Source organism: Polypterus senegalus, chromosome 9 (assembly GCF_016835505.1).
Source record: "Polypterus senegalus isolate Bchr_013 chromosome 9, ASM1683550v1, whole genome shotgun sequence".
Classification (NCBI taxonomy): domain Eukaryota; kingdom Metazoa; phylum Chordata; class Cladistia; order Polypteriformes; family Polypteridae; genus Polypterus; species Polypterus senegalus.
The window spans coordinates 108,151,005-108,168,414 of NC_053162.1; the positions used below are offsets into that span (position 1 = coordinate 108,151,005).

The 17,410-nt window shown below is 39.3% G+C and overlaps 1 protein-coding gene across 1 annotated transcript in view; it reads left to right on the plus strand.

The window, feature by feature from the left end:
- The window catches only part of pepd (peptidase D), a 308,318-nt gene that overhangs the window by 120,417 nt on the left and 170,491 nt on the right, over positions 1–17,410 (plus strand). The window contains exon 9 of the mRNA XM_039763568.1: positions 15,045–15,091. Coding sequence (XP_039619502.1) covers positions 15,045–15,091 — 47 coding nt within the window. The remainder of the gene's footprint in view (positions 1–15,044; positions 15,092–17,410) is intronic.

Sequence of the window (17,410 nt, forward strand, 5' to 3'; positions counted from 1 at the left end):
CATTTCAAGTTTCTCCCTCTTGATCTTTTTGGCTGGTTTTCCACTCGTGCTAGTTTTGGCTTGAGTAATTATCTCTACTGGCAGTATGAGGCGATTCCTTAACCCTACAGAAGTTGCACAGGTTGTCCAACTTCTCCAGGATGGCAAATCCACACGTGCTGCAGCAAGAAGGTTTAATGTGTCTCCCAGCACAATCTCCAGAACATGGGGGAGATTTCAGGAGACTGGCTGTTATTCTCGGAGAGCTGGACAGGGCCGTAGAAGGTCCTCAACCCATCAGCAGGACCGATACCTGCTCCTTTGTGCAAGGCGGAACAGGCTGAGCACTGCTCGTGCCCTACAGAATGACCTCCAGAGGGCCACTGGTGTGAATGTCTCTACCCAAACAATCAGGAACAGACTTCATGAAGATGGCCTGAGGGCCCACGTCCTGTAGTGGGCCCTGTGCTCACTGCCCAGCACCGTGGAGCTCGACTGGCATTTGCTCAAGAACACCAGAATTGGCAAGTCTGCCACTGGCGCCCTGTACTTTTTACAGACGAGAGCAGGTTCACCCTGAGCAGCTGTGATAGACGTGAAAGAGTCTGGAGAAGACAAGGAGAACGATATGCTGCCTGCAACGCGCTCAACATGACAGGTTTGGTGGTGGGTCAGTGATGGTCTGGGGAGGCATATCCATGGAGGGAGGCACAGACATCTACTGCGTAGGAAATGGTGCTCTGACTGTCATAAGGTATCGAGATGAAATCCTTGAACCCATTGTCAGACCCTACGCTGGTGTGCAGTAGGTCCTGGTTTCCTTTTAATGCACGACAATGCCCGGCCACATGTGGCAAGAGTATGCAGGCAGTACCTGGAGGATGAAGGAATTGAAACAATTGAATGGCCTTCACGATCCCCTGACTTAAACCCAATAGAACATCTGTGGGACATTATGTTTGGTCCATTAGGCGCCAGGTTGCTCCTCAGACTGTACAACAGCTCAGGGATGCCCTCATACAGATCTGGGAGGAAATGCCACAAGACACCATCCGTTGTCTCATTAGGAGCATGCCCCGACGTTGTCAAGCATGCATACAAGCTCGTGGGGGCCACACAAGATACTGAAAAGCATTTTGAGTAGCAGAAATTAAGTTTTTGAAAAAATGGACTAGCCTGCCACATCTTCATTTCACTCTGATTTTAGGGTGTCTACACAATTGAGCCCTCTGTAGGCAGAAAACTTTTATTTCCATTAAAAGACTTGGCATCCTTTTGTTCCTAAGACATTGCCCTGTCGTTATTTGTATAGATATCCAACTTCATATTGAGATCTGATGTATCTAATGTGTTTCTTTAAAGTGTTCCTTTAATTTTTGTGAGCAGTGTATATACACAGTCTTTGGGGTGCGAGCAACTGTTGCTGGGGGTGCCAGAATCCATGAAGGAAGAAAAATGAAAAACATTATTTGCACAAAATCTTAATTTATTTATCCATTCCTAAATAATTAAATGGGCAGGCTATTTCGTATCAGTGCAATACACTGCTTGTTACAACGGATGACTCCCGCACTTAAGTGCAAGTCTGCGTGGATATTATGAACTATCATTTCTGTTCAAGTTCTATTTAAATTTTAAATAGAAGGAATTTTTATTTAGTCGACAGAATATTATTCCGGAACAAATCAACTCAAACCTTAAATAACTTATAATATTTTGCTCTCCATAAAAATATATCCTGTCTAAATTATACAAGTTAGAAATAAAGTAAACGTTAAAAGAACAAACATTCAAATTTCTTTACTCTTATGTAATTTTATATAAAAAATAAACTTAAATTTTAAATATCCCAAAAGATCCCAACAAGTTTGTTTATGTTTGGTGTGTGTTATCTGTGTTGTGGAGATTCTCAGGATGGACTGCAGGTGCTCAACAGTGAGGCGACTCCTGTGTGCTGTTTTGTTATTCTTCATGACTGAGAAGAGCTTCTCACACAGATATGTGGTACCAAACATGCACAAGGTTCGAGCTGCTTGTAGACGGAGCTGGAGCATTTGTGCGGGAATGGAGTGAATAAACTGTGCGGGCCGTGCAGTATCGTACTTTGCCGTCAGTGTGCCATTACACTGCAGCTCAATCACCTCCATCTGAATCTGCACAGGTGCAGTTTCCACATCGACGGCAAATGGATTGCGAAACAACTCAAAATTCTTTTTTTGTTCTTCAAAGTCACCAAAGCGGCATGCGAACTCAGTGCGCAGTGGCGCTCAGTTTATCAGCAAAGTGCGTATTTGGGAACACCGCAGCCGACTTGGTTCAACATTACTTGGCAACAGGGAAAGTGGGGCAAGTTGCACTGGTGCATTTGTGTCTCCCATAAAAGTAGCTTCACTTGAAATCACTTTGTGATTTTGCACGGGTAAAAATGTCTGCTGAAGTGTCAGATTCTTCTTTAACTCATCTGCTTTCTGTATCTTGTGCATTGCATTCAGGTCTTTCAGGTTATCTTGATGTTTTGTCTCATAGTGCCGTCTTAGATTAAATTCTGTAATTACAGCCACATTGGCTCCACAAATGAGACACACAGGTTTACCGGCAATGTCATTAAACATATACTCAGCCTCCCATCGGTTTTTAAAGGCTCTATGTTCAGAATCACCTTTTCTCTTCGGCATCGTGTGGGCTAGCTTCGCAATAACTTGCAGTATCATAAGCTAGACTTGATTAACGCGGTAAGTGTTGGCAAGGCAGCTGAAGCGCTGCATTATGGGATCTGTAGTTTGTGTTATCAGCGCTTCATATCCCCGGGCCATTAATAACAATAATACAGTATATAAAATGATCTCGCGGGCGGATATAATTACACGCCGGGCCGGATGTGGCCCGTGGGCCTTGAGTTTGACACATATGGACTAAATAGAACTTGAAAAGAAATATTTTTTCGAATCTGATCGCGCAGTTCAGATCAAGTTGACGCGCACTACAGTACATCGAGCCCGCATGCTATTGTGGTTTTGCCTGTGTGCCTCAATAAGTTACCCTCCCCTCGCTCTTACTTTTTTACCGTTCATCTAATGAATACACTGAGTATGGCTTTACCAAAACAATCATTGATCGCGAATAAAATATCCATTATTCGTAAAGCTTCAATTGGTGATCTGTCTTTCTGCGTTAAGCTCATATTTTTTCATACGTCTCAAACCAAGGGGATGCGAGGCTAAAATGAATCGAGAAGCGCGCGTACATACTTAGTGCATCACCTCTCGGGAATCGAACTTCGGACGTCGGCCCTAGAGGCGAAGCCTCTACTATTGCGCCACAGGGTGCGGTTTGTCTATTTGAGTATAGCAGTGTAATTCGGTTTTTGTTCAGCACTCTTTGGAACTGTTGCTTTTTGTCTGCGTACAGCGCCAGTTCACGTGAGCGCTGAATATGGTTTTATATGTCACTCCTCGCTTCTAATTGTTTCACTGCCTTCTTATTTATATAATGCATGTTTTCTTCAGCGCTTTTTGTAGCTCTTCCTGGTTTTCTACGTAATGCGTGATTACGTGAGAGGCGTGATGATGTCACACAAAACTCCGCCCCGCACGGCTTTCGACCTCATCTCCATTACAGTGAATGGAGAAAAATAGCTTCTAGTTATGACGTTATGTTATGCGTAGAATTTCGAAATGAAACCTGCCCAACTTTTGTAAGGAAGCTGTAAGGAATGAGCCTGCGAAATTTCAGCCTTTTACCTATACGCGAAGTTGGAGGATTAGTAATCAGTCAGTCAGTCAGTCAGTCAGTCAGTGAGGGCTTTGCCTTTTATTAGTATATAAATATATATATATATATATATATATATATATATATATTCTCATTCATTCATCTTATTTTATTTATTTATTTATTCATTCAGTGTATATCTACATACTTTTGACATATCACCTGTGTCCATATATTCGATCACTTTTTGCAGTTCCGTTATTTCCCCGAGTAATAATTTCCATTTGTTTGTGCTAATACGATCTTTACTCTTTTTTTTTTTTGATACTTTCAAATTTTACTACTTTCATATTCTTTAACTTGTTCTGCCTGTGTATCACACTTTTTTTTTTTTTGAGCCTTTCAAATTACACTGCTTTCATAATCTCTCATCTGCATGTGTATCACGCCAGCATTTTTGAACTTCTTTATTAAGTTTTTTATTTCTGACCCCGATTGGACCTAGAGGTTTTCAATTTCACTTGGTCTGGGCTGATTATTACTTTTCTTATTTTCAGAATTTGCACATAGATTATTATTGTTCTTTTTTGCATTCTTTTTTGCTTTCTTTTCTTTCGAACCCTTTTGGGTCTCTTTTCGACGCACTGCTCTTTCATACATATGTATGTATGTATGTATGTATATATGTATGTGCATAACCGCTGCCAGTGTTTGGGGCCAGGTCGCTTTGAGTGCAGGTACATACAAGCCAAACCCTTTCTTGCGCTGCAGCTGTTTTCGTCCACGCGGCACGATTGGTCAACATACCGTGGTTGAGTGTCGGACACCTGGCTACTCGCCTTCCTTCAGGATTTACATTAGGAGGACATTCGCACAGTTGTCCAATTTTATTTACAGTACAGGAAGCACTCACTTGTACCGCTGTATCTGTGTGTCTGGAGAGTCCCGCGCCGAGCTTCCTGGGCCACTCCTGCATTGTCCCTTGGAGTGTTCCAGCCATCTTCTCCAGCCTTTTTATCATCTCCTTCAGCAGGCTGACCATCTGTAATAGAGACTCTAAGGGTTGGAGAACAACCTCCATATCCGTACAGCAGGTTAGTTATCTTGGCTGTATGTATTATTTTGCTTTGAGCATTCGCTTTGGTATCTCTCCACTTGCCATTTTAGAAGCTGTTTGCTCTTCGCTGCTCATGCATGCACAGGGAATCAAAGTCAAATCAACAAAGCTAACTTTCCTTCTTGATAAAGCATATCGAAAAGCGGTGTAACAAGAAGATCACTTGATCTCTATCGATCGCTAGCGAGATTGAGGCTTTTAAAATAAAAATAATAGCAAAAGCTGCGTTAACGCACAATAAAATAATTGTTGCCGTTAAATGCGTTAACGAGATAATAACGCATTAACTTGCGTCACCCCTAATATATACATAATAGCAAAATACCCACGCTTCGCAGCGGAGAAGTAGTGTGTTAAAGAAGTAATGAAAAAGAAAAGGAAACATTTTAATAATAACGTAACATGATTGATAATGTAATTGTTTTGTCATTGTGATGAGTGTTGCTGGCATATATTTATATATATATATATATATATATATACACACACACACACACACAGTGGGTACGGAATGTATTCCTTCTTGCAATTTACTAAAAGACACCTGAAGGACTCTGAGATGGTGAGAAATAAGATTATCTGGTCTGATGAGACCAAGATAGAACTTTTTGGCCTTAATTCTAAGCGGTATGTGTGGAAACAACCAGGCACTGCTCATCACTTGTCCAATACAGTCCCCACAGTGAAGCATGGCGGGGCAGCATCATGCTGTGGGGTGTTTTTCAGCTGCAGGGACAGGACGACTGGTTGCAATCGAGGGACAGATGAATGCGGCCAAGTACAGGGATATCCTGGACAATAACCTTCTCCAGAGTGCTAAGGACCTCAGACTGGGCCGAAGGTTTACCTTCCAACAAGACAATGACCCTAAGCACACAGCTAAAATAACGAGGAGTGGCTTCACAACAACTCTGTGACTGTTCTTGAATGGCCCAACCAGATCCTGACTTAAACCCAATTGAGCATCTCTAGAGAGACCTAAAAATGGCTGTCCACCAACGTTTACCATCCAACCTGACAGAACTGGAGAGGATCTGCAAGGAGGAATGGCAGAGGATTCCCAAATCCAGGTGTGAAAAACATCTTTCCCAAGAAGACTCGTGGCTGTATTAGCTCAAAAGGGTGCTTCTACTAAATACTGAGCAAAGGGTCTGAATACTTAGGACCATGTGATATTTCAGTTTTTATTTTTTAATAAATCTGCAACAATTTCAAAAATTCTTTTTTTTGTCTGTCTGTCTGGGGTGCTGTGTGTACATTAATGAGGGAAAAAATTAATTTAAATGATTTTAGCAAATGGCTGCAATATAACAAAGAGTGAAAAATTGAAGGGGGTCTGAATACTTTCCGTACCCACTGTGTGTGTGTGTTTGTGTGTGTGTGTATATATATATATATATATATATATATATATATATATATATATATATATATATATATATATACACACACACAGCTCACAAAAATTAAAGGAACACTTTAAAGAAACACATTAGATACATCAGATCTCAATATGAAGCTAGATATCTATACAAATAACGACAGGGCAATGTCTTAGGAACAAAAGGATGCCAAGTCTTTTAATGGAAATAAAAGTTTTCTGCCTACAGAGGGCTCAATTGTGTAGACACCCTATAATCAGAGTGAAATGAAGATGTGGCAGGCTAGTCCATTTTTTCAAAACTTAATTTCTGCTACTCAAAATGCTTTTCAGTATCTTGTGTGGCCCCCACGAGCTTGTATGCATGCTTGACAACGTCGGGGCATGCTCCTAATGAGACGGCGGATGGGGTCTTGTGGCATTTCCTCCCAGATCTGTATGAGGGCATCCCTGAGCTGTTGTACAGTCTGAGGAGCAACCTGGCGGCGCCTAATGGACCGAAACATAATGTCCCACAGATGTTCTATTGGGTTTAAGTCAGGGGATCGTGAAGGCCATTCAATTGTTTCAATTCCTTCATCCTCCAGGTACTGCCTGCATACTCTTGCCACATGCGGCCTGACATTGTCGTGCATTAGGAGGAAACCAGGACCTACTGCACCAGCGTAGGGTCTGACAGTGGGTTCAAGGATTTCATCCTGATACCTAATTGTAGTCAAGATGCCGTTGTCTAGCCTGTAGAGGTCTGTGAGTCGCTCCATGGATATGCCTCCAAGATCATCACTGACCCACCACCAAACCAGTCATGCTAAACGATGTTACAGGCAGCATAATATTCTCCACGGCTTCTCCTGACCCTTTCACGTCTTTCACATATACTCAGGGTGAACCTGCTCTCATCTGTGAAAAGCACAGGACGCCAGTGGCGGACCTGCCAATTCTGGTATTCTCTGGCAAATGCCAATTGAGCTCCCCGGTGCTGTGTAGTGAGCACAGAGCGCAGTAGACATTTGGGCCTTCAGGCAACCCTCATGAAGTCTGTTTCTGATTGTTTGGTCAGAGAAATTCACACCAGTGGCCTGCTGGAGGTCATTTTATAGGGCTCTGGCAGTGCTCATCTCTTTCCTCCTTGCCCAAACGAGCAGATACTGGTCCTGCTGATGAGTTATGGACCTTCTATGGCCCTCTCCAGCTCTCCTAGAGTAACTGCTTGTCTCCTAGAATCTCCTCCATGCCCTTGAGACTGTGCAGGGAGACACAGCAAACCTTCTGGCAATGACACGTATTGATGTGCCATCCTGGAGAAGTTGGACTACCTGTGCAACCTCTGTAGGGTCCAGGTATCACCTCGTGCTACCAGTAGTGACACTGACTGTAGCCAAATGCAAAACTAGTGAAGAAACAGTCAGAAAAGATGAGGAGGGAAAAATGTCAGTGGCCTCCACCTGTTAAACCATTCCTGTTTTGGGGGTCATCTCATTGTTGCCCCTCTAGTGCATCTGTTGTTAATTTCTTTAACACCACAGCAGCTGAAACTGATTAACAATGCCCTCTGCTACTTAACTGACCAGATTAATATCCCATAAGTTTCATTGACTTTATACTATACTCTGATTACTCTGGTTCCTTTAATTCTTTTGAGCAGTATATATATATCTCTTGTCACACACGTGCGAGTTGGAGGCAGCTAAAGGGCTCGAGTAATTGTAATAAAACATCCGACCAGGGGGCAGCGGAGTGTACTGACTGTCTTTCTCAGTTCCCTACAGACCTTCCCTGAGAAATCCCACATGGTTCCTGCGCCTCCGAAGACGTCACTTCCAAAGCTGGCCCCTTTGACGACGTCACTTCCTCTCAAGACCTTTAAAGCCTCCATCTTGGCCTACTATAGTCAGTTTTGTTTTGGACTCTGTGAGATGCACATCGTTTCTTGGATAAGAAAACCCATTTGCAGCTGGGAAAAAACAATATACGGGTGGCTGCCCCAAACCTTTATAATGTCTTGGACTCGTTTTTATTACTATATATACTATATATTACTATATATATATATATATATATATATATATATATATATATATATATATATATATACACACACACACACAGTATTTACAGATACGCATTACTGTGGATGGAGCCCGGCTGGGACGCCCAGGAGGACCGGAGGAGGGCTTGTGCCTCCTCCAGACCGCAAGGGGGCATCCTCCCTGGTTATGTTGGGGGTCCTCGGGTAAAGGGCTTGGAATCCCATCCCTGTAGGGACCTGTGGCCACCGCCAGGCGCACCCCGGTGCCTGGATATCCCTGGAGCCCAGCACTTCCGCCACACCAGGAAGTGCTGGGGGGAAGACGACAGGGGACACCCGGGGCTTCCGGGTGCGCAGCCGGCACTTCCGCCCCACTGGGGCGTGTCTGCGGAGGAGTGCCGGAAGCAGCTGTAGCCCATCTGGGTTCCTATTTAAGGGGCTGCCTCCCTTCAGTCGATGGTGGAAGTCGGGTGGAAGAAGACGGAGCTAGAGAGAAGACGGGAGGCGGCCAAGAGAGAGGCACAGAGACTGCGAGGCCTGGACATTTGGGGGAATGGTGCTGGAGGCACTGGGAAGTGCACTAAGACAAGCATTGTAAATATAGTGTAAATAAACGGTGTGTGGGTGAAATTAAGATGTCCGCCTGTCTGTGTCCGGGTTCAAGTCCACAATACATACATACATATAATACTACATATACTACATATACTACATATATATATATATATATATATATATATATATATATATATATATATATATATATATTAGGGTGGGACTCGAAAAATTAATTTAATTAATTAGAGGGTTTGTAATTAATTAATCTTGATTAATCGCATGTAATCACACTAGAAAATTTGTCCCAAAGTGCAGATGTTTTTTTTTTTTATTTAAAAGGGTTTTAGTGGGCGACAGAATCAAATAATAGACATGGATATGAATATTGTAATCTCAAGGTGTTTTCATTTCTGAAAAAAAATGCATTTAAACTGCATTTCAGTTCAAAACAGAAACAAAAATATCATCCCTGGCTAAAATTGGGCAGACTTAAAAATAAAGTGATATTCTAAGTACTTTAAGTACATATTCAGAATGTAGAAGAAAGTTTTTCTTCTTAAAAAAATAAGGCAGAAACATAAAAGGTAATTTGACCAGCTTCACCTTTAAAGTCCAAGTAACCTTAGCAAAACTTATTTAGTAAATTAGGCTAAAACAGTGTGATCATTGAGTATTCTGTAATTAGATGTAATTAAAATTACTAACAATGAGCCAGAGTAAGAGTCACAAAGTCCGCTTTCTGTAATGCATCTAAATTTGCTTGCTTTTCAGTGTCATAAATCTGTTGAATTTTACTTGAAATAGTCTTTCGGCATCGCAGTTGTAAAGTTGGATAACCTGACGCAAACTGTAGCACATTTTTAAACCCCCTATCTTCCACCCCTGTTAGTGGTCTACAGTCCAAAGTAATGTATTTTGCGAGAGAATTTGTAAGTTTCACCGATGTTGACTTACGAATTTTGGTCCTGAAGCCTGTCATTTCATGAGGTTTGGGCTGCCGACACCTTTTGTTGGTACTCAAACTCGTACTGCTAGTGCTAACAACATACACAGTTTCTGTGCTCGCTGTAACATGTTTTGCATTTAGATAGTACCGAAAAATTGAAGTGCGTCGGTGGTATGCAAACTCCTTTTTGCACAGTTTGCACAAAACCACGCTTTTATCAAGGCTTCTGTCGGGTAGACTTTCAAAATGAAATTTGCCTCTGATCAGTCCTAGCAACGTGCTTTCTTCAGACTTTTCCATTTTTGTAGCTCTGAGGTGTGCATCAATGTAATCGATGTACCAGGAAATCATGCATTGACAAAAGTTCCCCTTTGCTTGGAATGCAAAGTGTGATTAAATGCGTTATTTTTTTTTTTAACGCGTTATGGAGCAAATGCATCGAAGCTTCTCAGCTGTGCTTGTGCTAAGAAAAGGAAACATTTTAAAAATAACGTAACATGATTGTCAGTGTAAGCTTTTGTTGGGTCTGTCCCTGAGACTTATCAATTGTCATCGCGAAGCAGAGCCTTACTGGAAATTGGAGGCATTTGAATTGAAATGGGAGATCAGAGGGTGTTACGGGGATGCGAGGAATACAAACTCTCTCCCCTGAGCAACTGCCAGTAAAAATAGTTGCCTCAATTAGGTTCTTTTGCAGAGACGTGACCTGAAGTCTCAGTGGCTGTAAGGTTTTCATTAATATTATTGGTGTCCCAACCCTCAAAATTAGATTATGCTCAGTAGTGCCTGGAGGATTCAGAGTGTGGAGAAGCCCTAGAGACAGCGTGTGTATTAACTTGTGGATTTTTCTGTGAGTATTTGGTGGCAGCGTCACAAAGTTGCTTCCGCAAGACCGCGTTAACTGCAGAGCTCAGCTCAGAGTGAATGGGAGGGGAGATGCTGATGTAACTTCCCCTCGCCTTAATTGTCAATCCCCCCCACAAACACCATCTCTCGAAATTTGCATAAGCACAGTCCTTCACCAGCAATTTTAACTTAGTTAGAAAGTGATCAAAACTCTCGTTTATACCCTGCGTCCTCTCATTAAACTTGTATCCCGCGAATATCGTGCTAGTCGTGGCATGACAAACGCCAGCGGCAGCCTGTCTATGAACTTAATTTAAGGAGTGTGTCTACAAACTTAATTTAAACTTACGGTTTACACTGTGCTTTGTTTCCGCAGTAGCTGTACTTATGAATATGCTTGTATTCGTCACTCGCTTGATATTCTTTTTTTGCCTTCTCAATTGTGTAAAGCGTCTTTTCTTCAGTGCTCTTTGAAGCTCTGCCTTGTTCTCTACGTACTGCGGTCACAGTCCGTTCACGTGATTACGTGGGAGGCGTGATGATGCGAGACACAACTCCGCCTCCCACGGCCATCGAAGCAGTCTATTACAGTATATAGGCGACAAAATAGGTTCCAGTTATGACCATTACACGTAGAATTTCGAAATGAAACCTGCCCAACTTTTGTAAGTAAGCTGTAAGGAATGAGCCTGCCAAATTTCAGCCTTCTACCTACACGGGAAGTTGGAGAATTAGTGATGAGTGAGTGAGTCAGTGAGGGCTTTGCCTTTTATTAGTATACATATAAATCTTGTAACTACCCAATAATTTATATTTCATTTACTGTACTGTTTTGAAACTATGTGGGAGAAAAATTAAATGAAGATTTAGGATTTATTCAGTGGTTATTTAAATTCAAGGTTTCAAATAATATTCTTAATGCATTTATGTATAGCAAATGAAATATGGCTCACTCTTGAAATGAATTTATTGGGGTATTTAATTCAGACAAATCTCCTTTTCTTTGGCCAGTTCTGCAACATGGTGGTTTAAAAGCTTTATGAACTCGCAGGATCACATGATATGAAAAGTGTTTTTTTTTTTTTTCTCCTCATTTTACTAGCTTTTTCTTTATTTAAAAGAAATGTGAAAAAACTCAACCCATATTTACTTATTCCGTTGAAGCACAAATTTGCTATAAATAACATAAATATTTTATGCTGTGATAACTTTGCCTGATTTGTTTAGAGCAGCTAAACAAAGTCACATGCAATACTCTATTTAATTTAGTAGTTCAACGAATTCAGCACCAGCTGACCGGGTAGTCGAGGTTAAAAGTGTAGTATTTACGTGCTCGGTTCATTATTCATGACAAAGCTTTTATGAGTTTTAAGAAAAATAGGGCTTTACACTTACGGGTTCCCCTTGGATAATGCAGAACCATGGTTAATCTGGGGATGGATCATCAAGGTCTGCTGTATGTGAAACATAACGGTGATACTAGCTATTATATACTATGCATAAAATGTCAACCCCAAGGGTGATATTACAATAATCAACCAAAATATAAATGATAGAATATATTCTATGTTTTTTTATTTTTCATGTTAAAAAATATGTTTTTTATTTTTTGAGACATTTGTTAATACAGATTACCACACTCTTTCTATTCCCATTATGCAAAGTGTAAAATCTGTCAGTCACACTCTCCATGACTTTTTTGGAAATCCCCATTTCCCATTACAACCATCCTAACACATTTGTGGTCCATTATTTATTCTGTTCTAAAAATGTGCTGTGACAGATATCGGGCGCTGTCGCTCCCTTGAACCCTTGTCCAAGTCGCCAGACACCACGTAAAAGTCCAATAATTGACTTTATTTGAACTGCACAGTGCACAAAGCACCCTCCTCTCCACAATACTCATTAAATAAACCAATACTATAATCAATAAACTCTCCACCACTCCCAGACGCGTTGCCACCCTTCCGACCTGTTTTTAACTTTGTGATACAATGCATTCTCTTAACATCAGACAAAAGAATGTGTCTGCTGTCAAGAAAGCAACTGAGCAATGTGTAGAATAATGCCTAATTACATTATGGTTCAGAATTTGTACATTGCTTACTTAAATGTTAATGTCATTTTTCAGATTTCTAAAGTTTACTTTGAAATGTCCAGCTTGGTTGCAAATATACTAGTTTGTGAGCTTCATACTACAAACACTTAAAACAAATAAGTATTCAGTAAAATTATGAAGTGCATTTGGGCAGCAATTGAAACTTTTATCCAATAACTTGCTTCAGAACTTCTAGAATATACAGTATATTTCTAAACAAGCATATACTGTGCTATCTGCCAAAAGGGAAGCTGCAGCTTCTGCCATTAGATTGATCCCCCAATGCCACTTCTAAGGAGCTTGCCCTCTTCAGAGAGTCAGATTGCACAAATATGACTTACAATACATATAAGTGCCATTTAAAAGGACTGACCTCCTCATTGAAGCTGTGAATGATTTGTGGTTTTCACAGTCAATCTATAATGAGCAGTTTTGGGGAGGGGGTTGGTGGTAGTGGTGACGTATAGTATGGACGAGACTGAAGCAGAACACCAGTGGCGGTATGTGGTAATTTTATGAAAGTTATTAAAGTTGATTCATTTAAAGCTAAAACCTGCTAAAATATCTTTGTGCATTGGCAGCAAAACCTAAAATCTATACTAGGTCATTATACAGTGGGAATAAATGTCTACTAACAAAAATACAGTAACAGATCAAAAGCGCTTGCTACTGGTTGATTGGTATTGTGAACTTAGACTATATGCCGTAGAACACCTGTGTTGGGTTTTTCAAAAATGCTATACAATGAACAAAAATGTAATAATTTCATTTCATATTTATTTAATAATATATATAATATTATTATTAAGTGTGGGGTACACAGTAAAGTGAAGTGCATGCTTGACCAAGTTCATCATGTTGCCACCTTAATGCTAACCAAGTAATGCTACATGAACTTTATCAAATTAAACTTCACAATAAGCAGATAAACAACTGAGCTTCCTTTTAATGATTTGACAGCAATGCAAAAAAACCCTGTTCAACTCATACATTTCTCAGAAAATGGTTCTGACTAAAATAAATGGGGGACAAGTGGCTTTAGTAAATGCAACTTGGTTAACCCAATTCATGATGAGACAAAAAACCTTACTGTAAGATAAAAGCTGTAATCCAATGAGGCAATATAATTATCTTAAAGTGGAAAAGCAAAAAAAAAAAAAAAAAATTGCAGCAGCTCCTACCTATGATGACATCCCGCTTTTTTCAGTGTACTTGTTCAAACTTTGTGGGTGCTGATGAAATAATCTGCCACAGCCACACCCTTTTGCTTGTGATGGGAACTGTAGCGCTGCTGTTGGGATTGCCACAGATTTGCATATTAAATCAATATGAATCCATACTTGCTAATTTATTAAAGAAATGCTTCTATTTTACCTGCAGATCCTCATTTACAAAACATTTTCTATTTGTAAATTCTTAGTGAAAATCCTTGCAGAAGTACAAGGATGCAGAATGCAGAAGACATACGACAAAAGTATTGTTCTTGTGAAAAGCCACACATACTGGTTTACCCAAAGACAGAATTCCTTTTAATCCTTTTTGAAAAATACATAATAAAGAGTAGGGTAAAAAGGAAATGTTCACTGTTTTATGATATGGAATGTGTATCATATATTTGTATAGTTATGTGCTGTTCTGCACAATGAATACAATTTTTAAAATTACACGATTGTTATATTCTCAAACATGGTTAGTTTACAGTGTGAGTCGAAGGGGCATGCATCAGTCCATTGCAGTCCTCTTACTCATCAGCAGCGTGCACATAGTTAGTATGACATGGATAGTGTTTAAAGTACAGTAGTCCATCCTTTTTAAAATTTTCACATGCTCATTACTCTTCATATTGTTCATAAAATATTATTAAAACAGTATTTTTAACCATTGTTAATATTTCTACAGCAGAAGAATACAGATAACTTCATTACATATTATCACAAACAATTGTGTTCCTCACATTCACCCCTTCACATTAACTTGAATACTAGAGTTGACAGAGGTGTTTTGCTGTGTACTACAGAGTAATATAAATTGTACATTTACATAGTTTCTTTATGTCAGAGTATAACTGATGTCTTTTACTCTGCCTAAATCAAATCATTTAAATCAACCTTGGAGGCATCTGTTTGGTTAAGTTTCCCTTATGGTTCACTTTCATAAGACATTTGTTGAACAACTGGACAACAGTAAAGAAGAAACACTTATCAAAAATAGTTACTTAATAGTGTTATTTTTACAGTTCTATACTTCTGTTTTTAGGTATAAGAAATTTTGATAATTGTATAAAATTAAAAGTAGTCTGTCACAGGATGTTCTTGCTTTTTTCTAGTATTTCTAACTTTATGTACATTCATGTTCATATCTTAAACTTTGTTTCTTTAGGTCATGAAAAATGTGAAACCAGGAAAAAAGGAATATGAAATGGAAAGGTACAGTTCATAATCGTAGCTGTTTTAAAGAAAAGTGTTCTATTTATGTGGTACGATGAGCTTTATATGATTTCACACTCAATGTTTGTTTTTTTTCCTTGGATACATTCAAGTGACTGCAATATTGTACTATAAGGATGTTTTTAAATTTTGTTTTAATAAAACTCTTACTTTGAGTTTTCACTATGTCACTAAATTACTTTAGATTTTTGTTTAATTGCACAGTGATTAAAAATAATTTGATATCTGAGTGGTGATTTCTTTTATAATCTGAAGTAATATGTATAAAATGTTACCTTGATTTCAGATTTTGCTCTGAAGTAATTTTCAGATGTAATTTGACATTAACATTAATTTTTACTTGTGCCTTGGGACCCAATGAGTGACATTAAAACATATATACAGGGGTGATGGAACAGTTTTAAAGATGCTAAATAGTACTATAGGACCCACATGCCCAACCTATAAAAGCATACTATATCTCTAAAAGTAAAGTAATCAAAAAAAGATTGTCACGATGAATTTAATAATTCAAAAATACTACGCAATTTTGTATGTTAAAGTGCTTTTTTGAGTATTGGATTTTGTTTAATGACATTTTTCTATAATAAAATCCTTTAAGCCGAGTATCATGATTGTAAAATCTTTTTCAGTTATTCGCAAATAAATGTAAATAAAAATGCAAAAATTCTTTGCATCTACAGGAAGAGCAGTAAATGACTGCAGGGTGGAATCATTTGACATACTTCTATAGCTTTATTTATATGCACATGTACTGCATGTGTGCATGAGTATTGTCTGGGATAGAGTGATGTTCCTTTCAAATTTTGCTTCAGCCTTTCTTTACTTCTCTATTCTCTTCCAACTCTAATATCAGAGAAGGTTCACAAAGTAGGAAGATCATTTGATAAATAAGATTTTTAGTGATTTTGTTTGGAATCTGTAGTGTATGACCATACAGTGTTATACTGCATATAAAGAGACTTTGGAGATCTACAGTAAAAGTGATGGCATAGTGTCCGTATTAAATGCATGAGTATTTGTAATTTTTGGACAACTTGTTTCACTTTTTCACTCATCTTTTTAACAGTAAGTGTTATTTAAGGGTTCTTTATATCAATCTGTCCTCCACAAACTATCCTGTTTATCTTGCCGAATTCCAAACTGACTTTTTTTTTTAACTGAAGAGTCTACACTTTTGGTTTATGTAAAACTTTCTTAATCTAAAACACTTCTCCTTCAATAGTTATGTAGTTGAACCCATAGTGTATGAAAATTAAATGGAGTATACTCACTTAACACTAGAATTATCAAAGCCTATGAAAAGAGAAAGAGGAATGTCCCAGGAAGACATCAAGTTCATGCGCATAGCCTCAAAATCTGTGAGACTGGTAGGTGGCCACTATTGCTTACATTTGCCTTTTGAAGGATGAAATGCTTAAAATGACGAACAATTGCTGTATTGCTGAACAGTGTGCTATTGGGCTCAAGAGAAAACTGAGCAAAAATTCAAGCTTCTATGAAGACAATAAAACCTTCATGAAAGACATTATTGACAAGGGTTACGTTGTCAAGGTACCCAAAGAAAGTCCGAATTGCAGTGAAGGCAGAGTGTGGTACATCCCACATCACGGTGTGTATCATCTAAAGAAAAATAAGAATAGAGTGATCTTAGTTTGCACCAGCACCTACCAGGGGACTTCACTTAATAAACAATTATTAAAAGGCCTCATCCTAACTAACAACCTCATTGGCGTCCTTACAAAATTCAGAAAGGAGTCAGTAGCAGTAATGGCAGACATTAATACTAGAATTACTAAAGCCTATGAAAAAAACTCGTAAATCCGTCCCACCGTAAATCCCTTTGCACCTCTCCGTCCGTGTCTTTTGTCTTGTAAATGTGTTGATAACCAGCAAACAGCCTGCTATCACATCCCCCCACCACTGCACAGTTTTCTCAGCTCAAGTCTGTTTACCTGCGTGTCAGTTGCTTAGAGTTGTGAGTGAGAAGTCAAGCAAAATTACCTTTTGTAAATACTATATCATTATTTGGAACACATGCATTTCATGTGTGTTCCATGTCTACAACAATCTATGTAAACACATTGTTAAAACAGAAACGTTTGTCATGTTTTAGTAATAAATGTAGACATGAAGTGTATAATGTGTGAAGTCTGAAGTCCAAATTTTAAGTAAACCCTTTCACAAAAGGTACAAATATAGCAGAACAAATGCGCTTCTGGGCTTACTTGCGGCTGCTCTGTCGCGTGATATGATTCTCACGTGACGCTACGCATACTTAAAAGCCTGAACAGGACC